Source organism: Centroberyx affinis, unplaced genomic scaffold, assembly GCF_046629955.1.
Source record: "Centroberyx affinis isolate AG114_WGS23_722 - 3 ecotype Tasmania unplaced genomic scaffold, CSIRO-AGI_Caff_v1 ptg000369l_1, whole genome shotgun sequence".
Lineage (NCBI taxonomy): Eukaryota > Metazoa > Chordata > Actinopteri > Beryciformes > Berycidae > Centroberyx > Centroberyx affinis.
In genome coordinates, this window is record NW_027279040.1 from 170,720 (window position 1) to 183,519 (window position 12,800).

The window sequence follows — 12,800 nt, forward strand, 5'->3', positions numbered from 1 at the left end:
AATAGCTAGTCTAATATCTGTTTCAGTAAGCGGTACACCACGTATAGTCACAGTTAGTTATTATTAAGTGTGTTGAAAGCCATCAAGTTCATGTAACAGCACCGGCTATTGTGGGAGGTATAATGTTTGAGAAGTGTGGCTGAGGACCTGAAGACATCCGGCCTAACTGAAGGTTTTTCACCCACACTATTAACCACACAGACTAACTTTCGCGTTTGGCTCCCTGGCTTGACCCATCTGGCGCACGGTAGCAGTGATGTGGCTCAGAAACTAATCTTCCACGTCACTAGGAAGTAGTGGAGAAACGAACAGACAGTTCGTCAAGGGGATCTTCAGAGTATTTTTACAGATGTAAATATCAAAAACGGGATCTCGAAGATCATTTCGGAGGACAACAGGCGTGCATTTTGGTATGTAACTTTGATTTCTAACTATCATATGCGTAGTGTTTGTGTCGTTAACCAGTGGCACTGTCCTCCATTTCATTGCTCGCCTGGGCAGAAGCTAAGTTAACATTTGCTAACGTTTGCTAGTTAGCGTTAGCTAGCTTAACGTAATGTCATCCATACGTGTTCGACTTCTACAGAATAAGCGACGCATTGATATTTGCGTTTTATTCAGGTTTTGCTGTGCAACGGTGGGTGATAACGTGGGTAACGCCATAATAGTATTAGCTGCAATGTTTTAGCTACGAGGTTGATAACGTTGCGTGTCTCCAATTTGCTTCTTTCTTCCTAACGTGATATTACTGTTTGTGTTATCATGCCGCTGTCCTCTTATTTTCAGTTTTTTTTAAGGAAGGGCATATTTTTCTACTATCACAAGTACAGAATACGGCATAACGATACCCAAACCTGGCAGTCGTGATCCGTTAACATGTAGTTGCACTTGATGTTTATCTATTCAGAGACAGCTCAGCAGTCGTTGATTCCCTCTCTTGCATTTTGTCAGAGGCCTGCGACAGACATGTCTATTTTCCTCGATCAGGAGTGGTCGCTGTACCGCTCTTCATCACACATGGTTATAAGTAGGGTTTAAGATAGCACCGATACGTGATATATGGCCAGCCGTAGAGATTAAACAGTGGATAGCACTTGAACGTCGCCAAACTCCCATGACACTACTCTGTGTAATGCGGCTCTTATATTCGTTTACGTTTATTGTAGAGCATCACTCAAGACTTTTTCTAAATTGACAGGTTATTGTGGCATACAGGTGATCCACCAAGCTTGGTCTGTTTTTTGTCTGTTTGGATTGTTTTGTTTTGTCACTGTTGCGAATCGTGTTATTACAAAGTGTTTTGTTTTTAAGGAGCTATATGAATAACCTGTCATAGGCCTCGATCTGTTTTCAGATTGCGTTCCCATTAGTCTATAAAATTTAACGGTGCACCTCCTTGCACGACCCCATTGGACAACATACCTGGGTCAAATAATTATTTGAAATAGCCTACTTTTCGCCAGGTGCATGAGGTTTACCTTTTAGTACAATGCTGTTTTTTGGGTAGGCAAGTTATCATTCACAGAACATTATTTTAGCAGCTTTCAGGAAACATTCTCTGATTAGAAGAATTTGACCTGGTGCTATATATCAATATGTGTGAGGAACTCCACTCCACCCACCTGGGCCTTTAAGCAGGGTAATACGAACGCTGCAAAGCAAGAATAGTATTTGCAAATACTATTTGAGCCATTATGGACAATTCTGTAACAATGTACCTTTGTTTGTCTTTCTCTGCTTCTGTGAAGGAAAGGAAAAAAACACCCACAGTGCTTTCTTGTGTTTTTACCTTGTGCACACTTGATGCTATGCGGTAGATGTATCTGTTTATAAGTGCAGTTTGTGTACATTTTGTTCAGTCTACCTGTACATCTATATAGTTGCATATTTTATGTTATGCTATGTTAAGTTGTATTTAAATATTTCTGCTTGTATGTAAATATTTTCTTTCAACTACCAGGTGAAAGTTGTAATGCACTAATGTTTTCAACATTTCACACACTGATTCTATTGTTCTTATGTGACATGTTTTTATATCCATCACAGGTATTATCCAGACAGTGACATTCATTGGGATTCTTCAACAACGGATACAAACCCAGCGTCAAAATGACAGCTGCAGAGAATGTTTGTTACACCCTCATCAATGTTCCCAATGACTCGGAGCCCCCTTCCGAAGTCAGCCTAAAAGCTGACCTAGGTAACTAATCCTGTTTTCATACAAACCTGCTGATCCTGATCTGTAACTTGCAAGGCTATGCCACCACCAGGGTATAAAGTAAAGATCAGCCACCAGCCAGATGCTGGAAAGTTTTGGCTGAGGCTAGTAAGTTTATCAGCCCCACCCACCAGCTATAATAGAGAACTTCATTTGAAAAGTGTAAATTATTCTCTAGAAGTATCTCTGTTGCTGTCAGAAAAGTTGGCAATACATTTTGGAGCATACTGTGGCCATTGAATAAAAATGAGCCTTTTTTACACCTGTCAACCACATAGGGCTTTAATGACAGTGAATGTGTAATATTCGTAGTACTAATAATAATAATGATAATAATATTAATAATAAATCACCTGTCCACAGAAAAGGGGGAAATCAAGGCCAAGACAGAAGCCCTGAAGAAGGTGATCATCATGATACTGAACGGTGAGAAGTTGCCGGGACTGCTAATGACCATAATTCGCTTCGTCTTGCCACTTCAAGACCACACAATCAAGAAGCTACTGCTGGTTTTCTGGGAGATTGTCCCCAAAACAACCCCAGATGGCAAGCTGCTTCAGGAGATGATCCTGGTCTGTGACGCTTACAGGAAGGTATGTTGACAAATACTCAGTGTGATAGACTTGATTAACTGATGAGATTAATAGACTCACTCTTTATCCCCAAATGTGATAACAAATCACCAGATAGTCAGGTACAGAAACCTCGGAATTTTGAACACTAGTGTGGCAGGGTTATTTGCCTGACATCTCCAAACCATTTCCAGAAAGCCCCATTATTTTCAATAATTTTTTAAGTTCAATTTTGTACTTGCCTCATCTAAAAAGTACTAGCCACGGACTAGCAGGCTTGTAAAATTCCCTTCCTTGGATACTGTATAACTCTTTAGATGGTAACATTGCAGGAATGTAATGGTGAGTGTAATTTACTTCCCATTTCAGGACCTGCAGCACCCCAACGAGTTCATCCGCGGCTCCACCCTGCGTTTCCTGTGCAAGCTGAAGGAGTCTGAGTTGCTGGAGCCCCTCATGCCAGCCATCCGGGCCTGCCTGGAGCACCGACACAGCTACGTGCGCCGCAATGCTGTCCTGGCCATTTACACCATCTATAGGTACTGTACCTTCTGTTTAATTACCTCAGATAAATACAACAGCCTTTCAACATGTACATTTGCTTCTAATGTACGTTATTGGAGAACAACACTGACCTGATCGTCTTTTTTGTTGCTCAGGAACTTTGAAAATCTCATCCCAGACGCTCCAGAGTTGATCCATGATTTCCTTGTCAATGAGAAAGATGCCAGCTGTAAGAGAAATGCTTTCATGATGCTGATTCATGCAGATCAGGTCTGTAGCACATTGTCCTTTTCCTACTGTTATTTCTGTTATGTGCCACAAGGCCTGTCTTTCTCTGTGACTGAACTTGCTGTAATGTCCATTGTACAGGATAGAGCTCTGGATTACCTCAGCACGTGTATTGATCAAGTACATACTTTCGGCGACATTCTTCAGCTAGTCATTGTGGAGCTGATTTACAAAGTGAGTCAGTCCCTTTTATTATCCTAATTTAAGCTGGGTAGCTCAACAGCACACTGCCAGAACAGCCAGTTTGACATCTGTGTTCTTGCTATTTTTGTTTCTGCTCTGTTAGGTGTGCCATGCGAACCCATCTGAGCGTGCTCGTTTTATCCGCTGTATCTACAACCTGCTGCAGTCCTCCAGCCCAGCTGTTAAGTACGAAGCTGCTGGCACTCTTGTCACCCTCTCCAGTGCACCCACAGCAATCAAGGTATGTCACCTAGGTCTTGTCAGTGATGTTGTGTATGTCACAGGCTCATATCCAGTGCCCCAGGGCACATACACCCAAGCCTTGACAAACAAAATTCAGTATTGTACTATGCATGTTTATTGTGTGTGTGTAAGACCTTGTAGCACAGAGGTTCCTAGCCTAGTACAGTCTCTTACTGAATTCTCTGTCTTTGTCCGACTCCAGGCTGCTGCGCAGTGCTACATTGATTTGATTATCAAGGAGAGTGACAACAATGTGAAGCTGATTGTTCTTGATCGTCTGATTGAACTGAAGGAGCATCCCACTCATGAGCGTGTGCTCCAGGTACTTCGAAATGTGGTTGTGGGTGGTTTTGTGGCTGCAGTTAACAGATTTAATTTAGAGCCTTTTTGTTACTTGGGAACATCAGTGATGTCTATCTCAAAACATTCAGGAACATCATCCAAAATTTAAGCCTCACTTAAATTTTAACTTTCTTATCCCTGAAATGTGTGAGTAATGGAATTTGTTGTTGGCCCACATATTTATTATGTCATTCCTTTTGTTTATGATTACTCTTAATAATTCTCTGATCCATTCCAAGATTTTAAATTCTTGTAATACAACCATGGCCTAATGAATGTCAGATGGAAATGACCATTTTTTTTATATTACAAAAAATTCATAAAGTGCCCAGAAAAAGGCATTTTTCTTACATGAATGCATGTACAATTAATATACAGTACTTTATTGTTGTGATTATACATCTAAGGGCATTCTATTTTTTAGGAAACTGGTGTCAGCAGTTTTATTATGACACAGTACCAATATGTCTCAACTCTGTTAAGATTTGTAATAAGGTGCATGTGTGCTTCCTTACCCAGGACCTAGTGATGGACATCCTGCGTGTTCTCAGCACACCTGACCTGGAAGTGAGAAAGAAGACCTTGCAGCTGGCGCTGGACCTTGTCTCATCTCGTAATGTGGAGGAGGTGTGTTGCATGTGCATCTGTGTTCTGGCCATTATTTTCTTATCCCCGCATAGACACTTGGAGAAAAGGAAATCCATGTCCAAGTCTCAAAACTTCTGTCTATCTGTCTTCCAGTTGGTTATTGTTTTGAAGAAAGAGGTGATCAAGACCAACAACGTAACAGAGCATGAGGACACTGATAAATACAGGCAGCTGTTGGTGCGCACCCTCCACTCTTGCAGTGTGCGCTTCCCTGACATGGCCGCCAATGTCATTCCTGTGGTGAGCTTGTCTATTATTCCAACACAGTGGAAAGGATACTGTCGAGATTATGTTTTGTAGCTTTGTGTGAGACCGAAATGTTGGGTTTATATTAAAAACATGACTTTTCTGTGTGTGTGTGTGTGTGTGTGTGTGTGTGTTTTCATTTGACTTTCAGCTGATGGAATTCCTAAGTGACACTAATGAGGCAGCTGCAGCTGATGTGCTGGAGTTTGTGCGGGAGGCGATTCAGAGGTTTGACAACTTGAGGCCCCTCATCATCGAGAAGATGCTGGAAGTCTTCCACGCCATCAAAACTGTCAAGTAAGGCCTCACAAGCACATGGTCGGGTATATCATGCAGGACCTTAGCTATTTTTTTTCCTAATGGTCTCACTAGTGCCACTATGATTTGTTGGTGTAATGTGGTGTGGTTGACTGTGATATGTGAAATTAGTTGTTCAAGCCTGTCACAGAGCAGGCCAACTCTGCTTTGGTTGTCTGGGATTAGGATAGCCCTTTTGATCAAAAAGGGAATTCAATCAATGATTTGAGAAAATCAGAAATTCTTCAATACTGACTAATGATAAACCAGAATTTTGTTTGTAAGGAGAATGTAAACTGAGTTGTCAAACAGCCTACTTCATTATCTGTTGGGGCACATTTCCCGCTTTTATCAAATTGATACAGCTTAATAATATATTCTAGGCACAATGACACACATTTCAATAGCTGACATGTGTCAGTAGGTAACATTGCTATGTGTGGAGCATACTCTACACAAAATATTGGTGCCACCAACTGAAACAAGTATTTCACTGCTCTGAAATAGTGTAATTAGTAAGGAAACAAGAACAGAGATATGGGTGATAGGCTAGCTATACATTTTAGTAACTTTAAGTAAATTTCAATTTCACATGAGGAATGAACTTACAGGTGAATAGCTTTATATGGCCATGCACTGAATCAGAGATTGATTCAAATGTACATGGATGGAAAGTGAAATGAAAGGTCACAGTAGACACTGCTGTCTATTGTTCTAGAAATAATATTGCTCCACTAATGCAAATTCAAACTAGTGTCTGCTTCTAATCGAAGCAATTATTTAAATCTTTTCAGTCTTTTCAAGCATAAATCATTTTGTTTTTCTCCTTGACAGTTTCCAAGTAATATCTAATGGCAGGCCACACACGCACAGTACAGGCCATTGTTCAGACCACACAGAAAAATAATACACTTCACTCAATGAGTTTCTGGGAAGGCCATTACATTGATTGATTTGGTACATGTTTGTTTTTATTTTGGCAAATATTGGGTTGTACGCATGATTTTCCAGATTGGATTCATTAGACATTGTCTGTTATACAGACTTGGCTGAGACACTGGCACTGTGTGACCAAAGAAAAAATGTTGGGACTACTGAGGAAAAAAAGCAGTTGCACAATGTGATCAAACGGCCATACTCTGGAGCAGTGTAATGTGATATTTTTTTAGAAGTGTGTGTGTGTGCATGTGTGTCAGAGCTGTCAACGTTTGTGACATTTGACTGTTGTCATGTTTCAGGATCTACAGAGGAGCACTATGGATCTTGGGAGAATACTGCAGTACCAAGGAAGATATTCAGAGTGTGATGACAGAAGTCCGCAGGTCCTTGGGAGAGGTACGTTTATCTATGAATTGTCAGAAGTTAATTTAACGCAAGCTATCTAACAGTCCCAACACAATTAGAATTGGCAGTCTGACATTTGTCTGTGACTTGGATCTTCAGATCCCCATAGTGGAGAATGAGATAAAAAAAGAGGCAGGAGAGGTGAAGCCAGAGGACGAGGTCAGTGCAGCTCCAGCCCAGAAGCTGGTGACAGAGATGGGCACCTATGTGACACAGAGCGCCCTCAGCTCCTCCCGGCCCTCCAAGAAAGAGGAGGACAGGTAATAAAGACACACAGTGGGGGGGGGGGGATCCTTTTTTCTCATAATATTCTTTAGATATGTATGAGTTTGGCTCATCTTTGCCATCTAGCTCATGCAGTGACACTGTTCTGTGTTGTTCCAGGCCTCCACTCAGAGGCTTCCTAATGGATGGAGACTTCTATGTGGCAGCTTCCCTGGCCACCACACTGACCAAAGTGGCCTTGCGCTATGTTGCTATCGTTCAAGACAAAAAGAAACAAAATGTAAGTTGTCCTACCTTCACTTCACTTAAAGCCAACTCCTTTAAAGTTATTGACCCTATTACCTGTTCCTCTAATCCGTGCTCTCCCGCTGTCTGCCTCAGTCCTTTGTTGCAGAGGCCATGCTGATCATGGTCACCGTGCTTCACTTGGGCAAGTCCTCCCTGCCCAAGAAGCCAATCACAGACGATGATGTGGACCGCATCTCGCTGTGCCTCAAGGTCCTGTCAGAGTGCTCGCCGCTCATGAACGACATCTTCAACAAGGAGTGCCGCAAATCCCTGTCACACATGCTCACTGTGAGACTGGAGGAGGAGAAGCTGTCACAGAAGGTAATGGCAGTCGACTCAACGCTTAACCTCCTGACAGTTTAGCAGAGCTGAAGCCTGATCAAGGGATGGGTATGAGTAAAATGGAAGTTAACAAATGTATGGTGTTTGTTTTATCAGATATTTTCAGACCTGCTATCTCTTTACAAGAACGATGTCTCTTTCACTGCACTTGTGTGCGGTCGACACATTAGAAATTCTTGGCTCTTCATGTAACTTGCCCTAAATTATTCCCATGAATTTACTCAATTTCTTTTTCACTAATCTTTCCATCTTGGCTTACTGTTGTAGAGATTGAAAATTAGAATTAAATGATATTCTAATTACATCAGATCCTGTAAATTAGCAAATAACTGACTGTATTTTTGTCTTTTTTTTCTGACCACAGAAAGAGTCTGAGAAGCGTAATGTAACGGTGCAGGCCGACGACCCCATCTCCTTCATGCAGCTGACGGCCAAGAACGAGATGACTTCTAAGGAGGACCAGTTCCAGCTCAGTTTGCTCGCTGCCATGGGCAACACTCAGAGGAAGGAGGCTGCTGATCCCCTGGCTTCGAAACTCAACAAGGTACACCGCAAGTACTCAAGTAGAAAACTTACTAGATAACGTTATTTTTCAGCTGAACTTGGAAAGCACGTCATGGAAGAGAATAGTACTGTGGTAGGCTAATTTTGGGGTTGTAAATACGCGTCTTGTTTGAAGATTAGATTTAATCTTTGTTTTGTTTGTTCAATTTGTTCCATACATTGTTGCAGGTTAATTTTAAAACGTAGGGCGGCATTTGACTCAGCGGATGATGCAGTTTTAATCAACTGCCGTTAAGCGCAATCTGTCAAATTGAACCTACTTATTATTATTGTCATTAATGTTATTATTCTTGTTATATTTTATGTGGTTACTCATTTGCAACTATTTTAGTGTGGCATACTGATTTTTCAGTGTAGCTACCAACAGAGGGTGCCAAAGTTGAAATATTCATATTCCACAAAAGGAAAAATCAATGCCCATGACTATGCCAGTGGTTCTCAACTGTTTTCCAGAAAACCAGCAGTATTCCCGGAGTACTCCTGGTTTTCTGTCCTACCAGGTACTTAATTGCGTTCAGCTGGCGTCCCAGGCCTAAATTAGTCCATTAGTCCGTATTAGACAGGTAGAATGAAAACCAGCAGTACTCTGGCTCCTGAGGACCAGAGCTGGGAACCGTTGGTCCATGCTACAAAGTTGTGAGAAAGAAATTTAGCATTCATATGTGATTTTAGTTGTATATCATAATTAAAATAAATATAATTAATTTTCTTCCAATCTAGGTGACCCAGCTGACAGGCTTCTCAGACCCAGTCTATGCCGAAGCCTATGTTCATGTCAACCAGTACGACATCGTACTGGACGTACTGGTGGTCAACCAAACCAGTGATACCCTCCAGAACTGCACCCTTGAGCTGGCCACTTTAGGTGAGTCCAGCTTCATTTTCCTCTTCTCAAGATGTGTTGATTCAAGACAGGTAAATTTGTGTCGCCATAGTGTTGCATAGTTGTATGTATGTATTTTACTAAATTTATCTTTTCACTCCACAGGAGATCTCAAGTTGGTTGAGAAGCCTTCCCCTCTTACTCTGGCCCCGCATGATTTTGCTAACATCAAGGCCAATGTCAAGGTGGCATCCACTGAGAATGGCATTATATTTGGCAACATCGGTAAGAGAATCAATTTGTGGCAGTTTGACCAAATAATGTCACTGATGCCATACATTTCCTCTGAAACCGGAACATATTTTCTTATTTGCGCATGTTTGCATCTCTCTTCCAGTCTATGACGTGTCGGGGGCTGCAAGCGACAGGAACTGTGTGGTCCTCAGTGACATCCACATTGACATCATGGACTACATCCAGCCAGCCTCATGCACTGATGCAGAATTCAGACAGATGTGGGCAGAGTTTGAGTGGGAGAACAAGGTAAGCATGGACAGAGTTTTCTGGGAAACTGCCTGTCTTCACAGAATTGTTTTGATTCTCTAGACGTCATGAGTCAGACTTGTCTGTCAGGCTTGTTGTTTTGTGGTTTTCTCAACTTTCTCATCATTTGCATTTGATAAACAAAAATGTGCTCTGTGCATGATGGAGTTCAACAGAGCTTTGTTGTCATGACATTGAAGGACAATTTACATGGATTGATACAAAACAACAGCAGTATTTAGGAAAATATTAATTAAATAAAATATGAAGTGGTCCATAAGCTAACTTTTTTTTGTTGTAGGTGACGGTGAACACCAACATCACTGATCTGAATGAGTACCTCCACCACATCCTCAGCTCCACCAACATGAAGTGCCTGACTCCTGAGAAGGTCAGAGAACATAGAATAAAGTTTAATAGTTTAAGCTTCCCAGGACTTGTAAAGATAGATGAAGTAAGCATGTGAAACATTTTGGTGCTGGTGATTTTTCGGATTAATTATAAATGTCCTTTGTCATGATTTGATTAAAGCCATCGGTGATATATACCCTATTTCTTGTAATGACTGTGTTTCCCAGCAGAAGTCATTACCAAGCCCATCATATTCTTAGATTATTTTCAGTACCGTGTCTCATGAGGTGCAATGTTCTTACGTCTCTTCCTTTGGTCCCATAAACTAGGCACTGTCTGGCTTCTGTGGTTTCATGGCTGCCAACCTGTATGCCCGCTCCATCTTTGGAGAAGATGCTCTGGCCAATGTCAGCATTGAGAAGCCCATCCACCTGGGGCCTGACGCACCTGTCAACGGACATATACGCATCAGAGCCAAAAGTCAGGTGGGTCACAGTCTCTGCACCATCATCCCTTACCTTATACTCTTAGCAATCTGTGACATAAAGGGTGGATGAATCATATTTGACCAATGTGAACAAAATATTTTTTTTGTTATGAGAGTAGAACATTTAGTCTAATTTATTACCATGTTGAACGAATTGGACAGAATGCACAAGAATAATGAAGTCATGCAGTAACCCAAGTACATTTGATGTCAGACTAATAATAATATTGTTTTTAGAATGTATCAGGTGTGTTTATGTGTTAGTCTGTTACAATAAATCCTCCTCCCTCCTTCCTTTCAAAGGGTATGGCCTTGAGCCTGGGCGACAAGATCAACCTTTCCCAAAAAAAGACTTCCGTCTGAACCGACTCTGAGTAGCAGTCCAGCTGATCCCTCGGACTTTCTACAAGTCATCTGCTATTCTCTTATATCGCCCATCTTTATGGCCTTTGATCACAGCAAAATAAGAACTCTATATGGTCAGTCTCATCTATAGTTTTTTTTTTTTCATTTTACATCACCTGTCTGACAACTATTTCCATCCGAGTAATGTCCTTTCCCTGTCCTATCTTTAATTTTCAATAAACTTATATATTTAAAAAAAAAAAAAAGAATGCAAATTTCTTTGCTTCTTGCTGTGTTCATTCAGTCATATCATGTTTGCTTCGTTTTGGACTCTGACACACATTCCACTGTATTCTTCAATTTCATTAGCTAATATGAATTCATTTTTAAAATAAAGACATTAATGAAGTCAATTAATTGTCATTTATTCAGTTTCACAGATGTAAAAATTGTTATAATTGAATTGTGACTTTCATCTGAATTGAAGTGAATTCTTCTGGGTTCCCTTTTCTAACAAAGTATTGTGCAGTCTTGATGAAAATCTAGCTGTGGACCTGAGATTTCTTGCTGATATTCAACATTTAATTTCTAGTACTTTGCACCTGCACTATGCACTATTCAGTCTTACGTACAGTCATAGCAGATTAATGTATAGTGTGACATGGCATTTAAGTCGAGCTTTAACTAATTGTCAGTATGCCTGAGGAGAGATTTTACACTATTCTAATAATGAAAATAGAGATATCTGAATGGGCATTGCCTCACATTTTGCCCTGTGTCGAAAGGTTCAGAAGAGTATTTCTCATTTTATTTTCAAATTAGTGTACTTGTTTGTGGTGTTTGTTTGCAGCCTTACGTTTTAGAGGGTGAAAACTTTGGGCTACTCAAAGCAGCCACTGTTACTTTTGAGTGCTTTCTCTTTATACGTTGCACTGTATCAGTGGCATGATAGTAGATACTCAGTAAGTGACTTGACAGACAGTTCAGGCCTGTTATCTGGTATCTAGGCTGGCTGCACCCCGGAGTGAAGGGACTCCTGCCTGCAGCTCCTGCTGTCTGCAGCTCCGTAGCTGTGTTAACTGTGATTTCAGGCTCTAATTGAAATTCCTCAGATGCCTCTGGGGCTATGTTGCACAGTGGGAATCGATTGGAATTTGTTCTGTCGGGACTCCAAATTAACAATAACATCCTGAAGAGTGCAATAGAGCTTTGGCAGGGGGTGAGAGCGAAATTCACTTTCATTTGTCACTGAAATTAATTTATAAAGCTAAAGAGAAATAAATTAAAGGGAAATACATTGATACTGTAGTAATTTCAGAGGTAGTGCAAGTTTTACTGTGTGGGTAATCCCTTACTGAAATGGATTGGTGTTGGCATGGACCTGCATCTCCCACTCGCCCTTCCTGTGTAATCTGTTAGGCCAAATGAGTAAAGGGACATTTCTGGGAATCTGCAGGATTAAAGGATCACCGCCCCAGTCATACATTAACAGTACCTGTGAAATCTGTCACTCCAGGGGGCTTGATAAAGGCTGAAGGTGGCTTTGAGGTCAGAGCTTCACAGCTGTGAAAATAAACAGCACTGGATCACACATGCCACCTCATCCCATGTGAACATGTTTAAAAGCAGCCCAGCTGCTGTGTGCAGTTGCTGTCCGGCCTCTTCCTATTTACTCAGATATTACACATTATGTTATTATATGCACAGGTAAGTCCGGTCACCCAAGGTCTGAACTTTAGCACCCAGTGGGTTTCCTGTTTTTCTGGGTTTCTACAAAGTCATGATTTTTCTCTTTTGGCAAGCCAGTAGGCAGGTATCCAAGCAAAACATCCCTGTAATATTCCTTTAATATTCCTTTAGGGATTTATAGTGTGTCTGGGACTCACTAATGAGTTTATGATGACTTTATTGTACTTTATGCTATTAATATGGTATCACTATGATATT

General features: G+C 41.1%; 1 protein-coding gene across 1 annotated transcript; it reads left to right on the forward strand.

The window, feature by feature from the left end:
• The first annotated feature begins 275 nt into the window (after nt 1-275).
• Nucleotides 276-11,227, forward strand: copb1 (COPI coat complex subunit beta 1). Its single transcript, XM_071515800.1, has 22 exons — nt 276-410; nt 2,047-2,200; nt 2,582-2,811; nt 3,160-3,329; nt 3,450-3,564; nt 3,664-3,756; nt 3,869-4,006; nt 4,211-4,330; nt 4,870-4,977; nt 5,092-5,238; nt 5,396-5,541; nt 6,780-6,876; nt 6,985-7,145; nt 7,270-7,390; nt 7,492-7,719; nt 8,105-8,284; nt 9,025-9,169; nt 9,293-9,412; nt 9,525-9,670; nt 9,972-10,061; nt 10,351-10,506; nt 10,812-11,227. Exons 2-22 carry the CDS (start codon nt 2,110-2,112, stop codon nt 10,869-10,871), a joined length of 2,862 nt encoding a protein of 953 aa, XP_071371901.1. The 5' UTR covers nt 276-410; nt 2,047-2,109; the 3' UTR covers nt 10,872-11,227.
• Nucleotides 11,228-12,800: the final 1,573 nt, after the last annotated feature.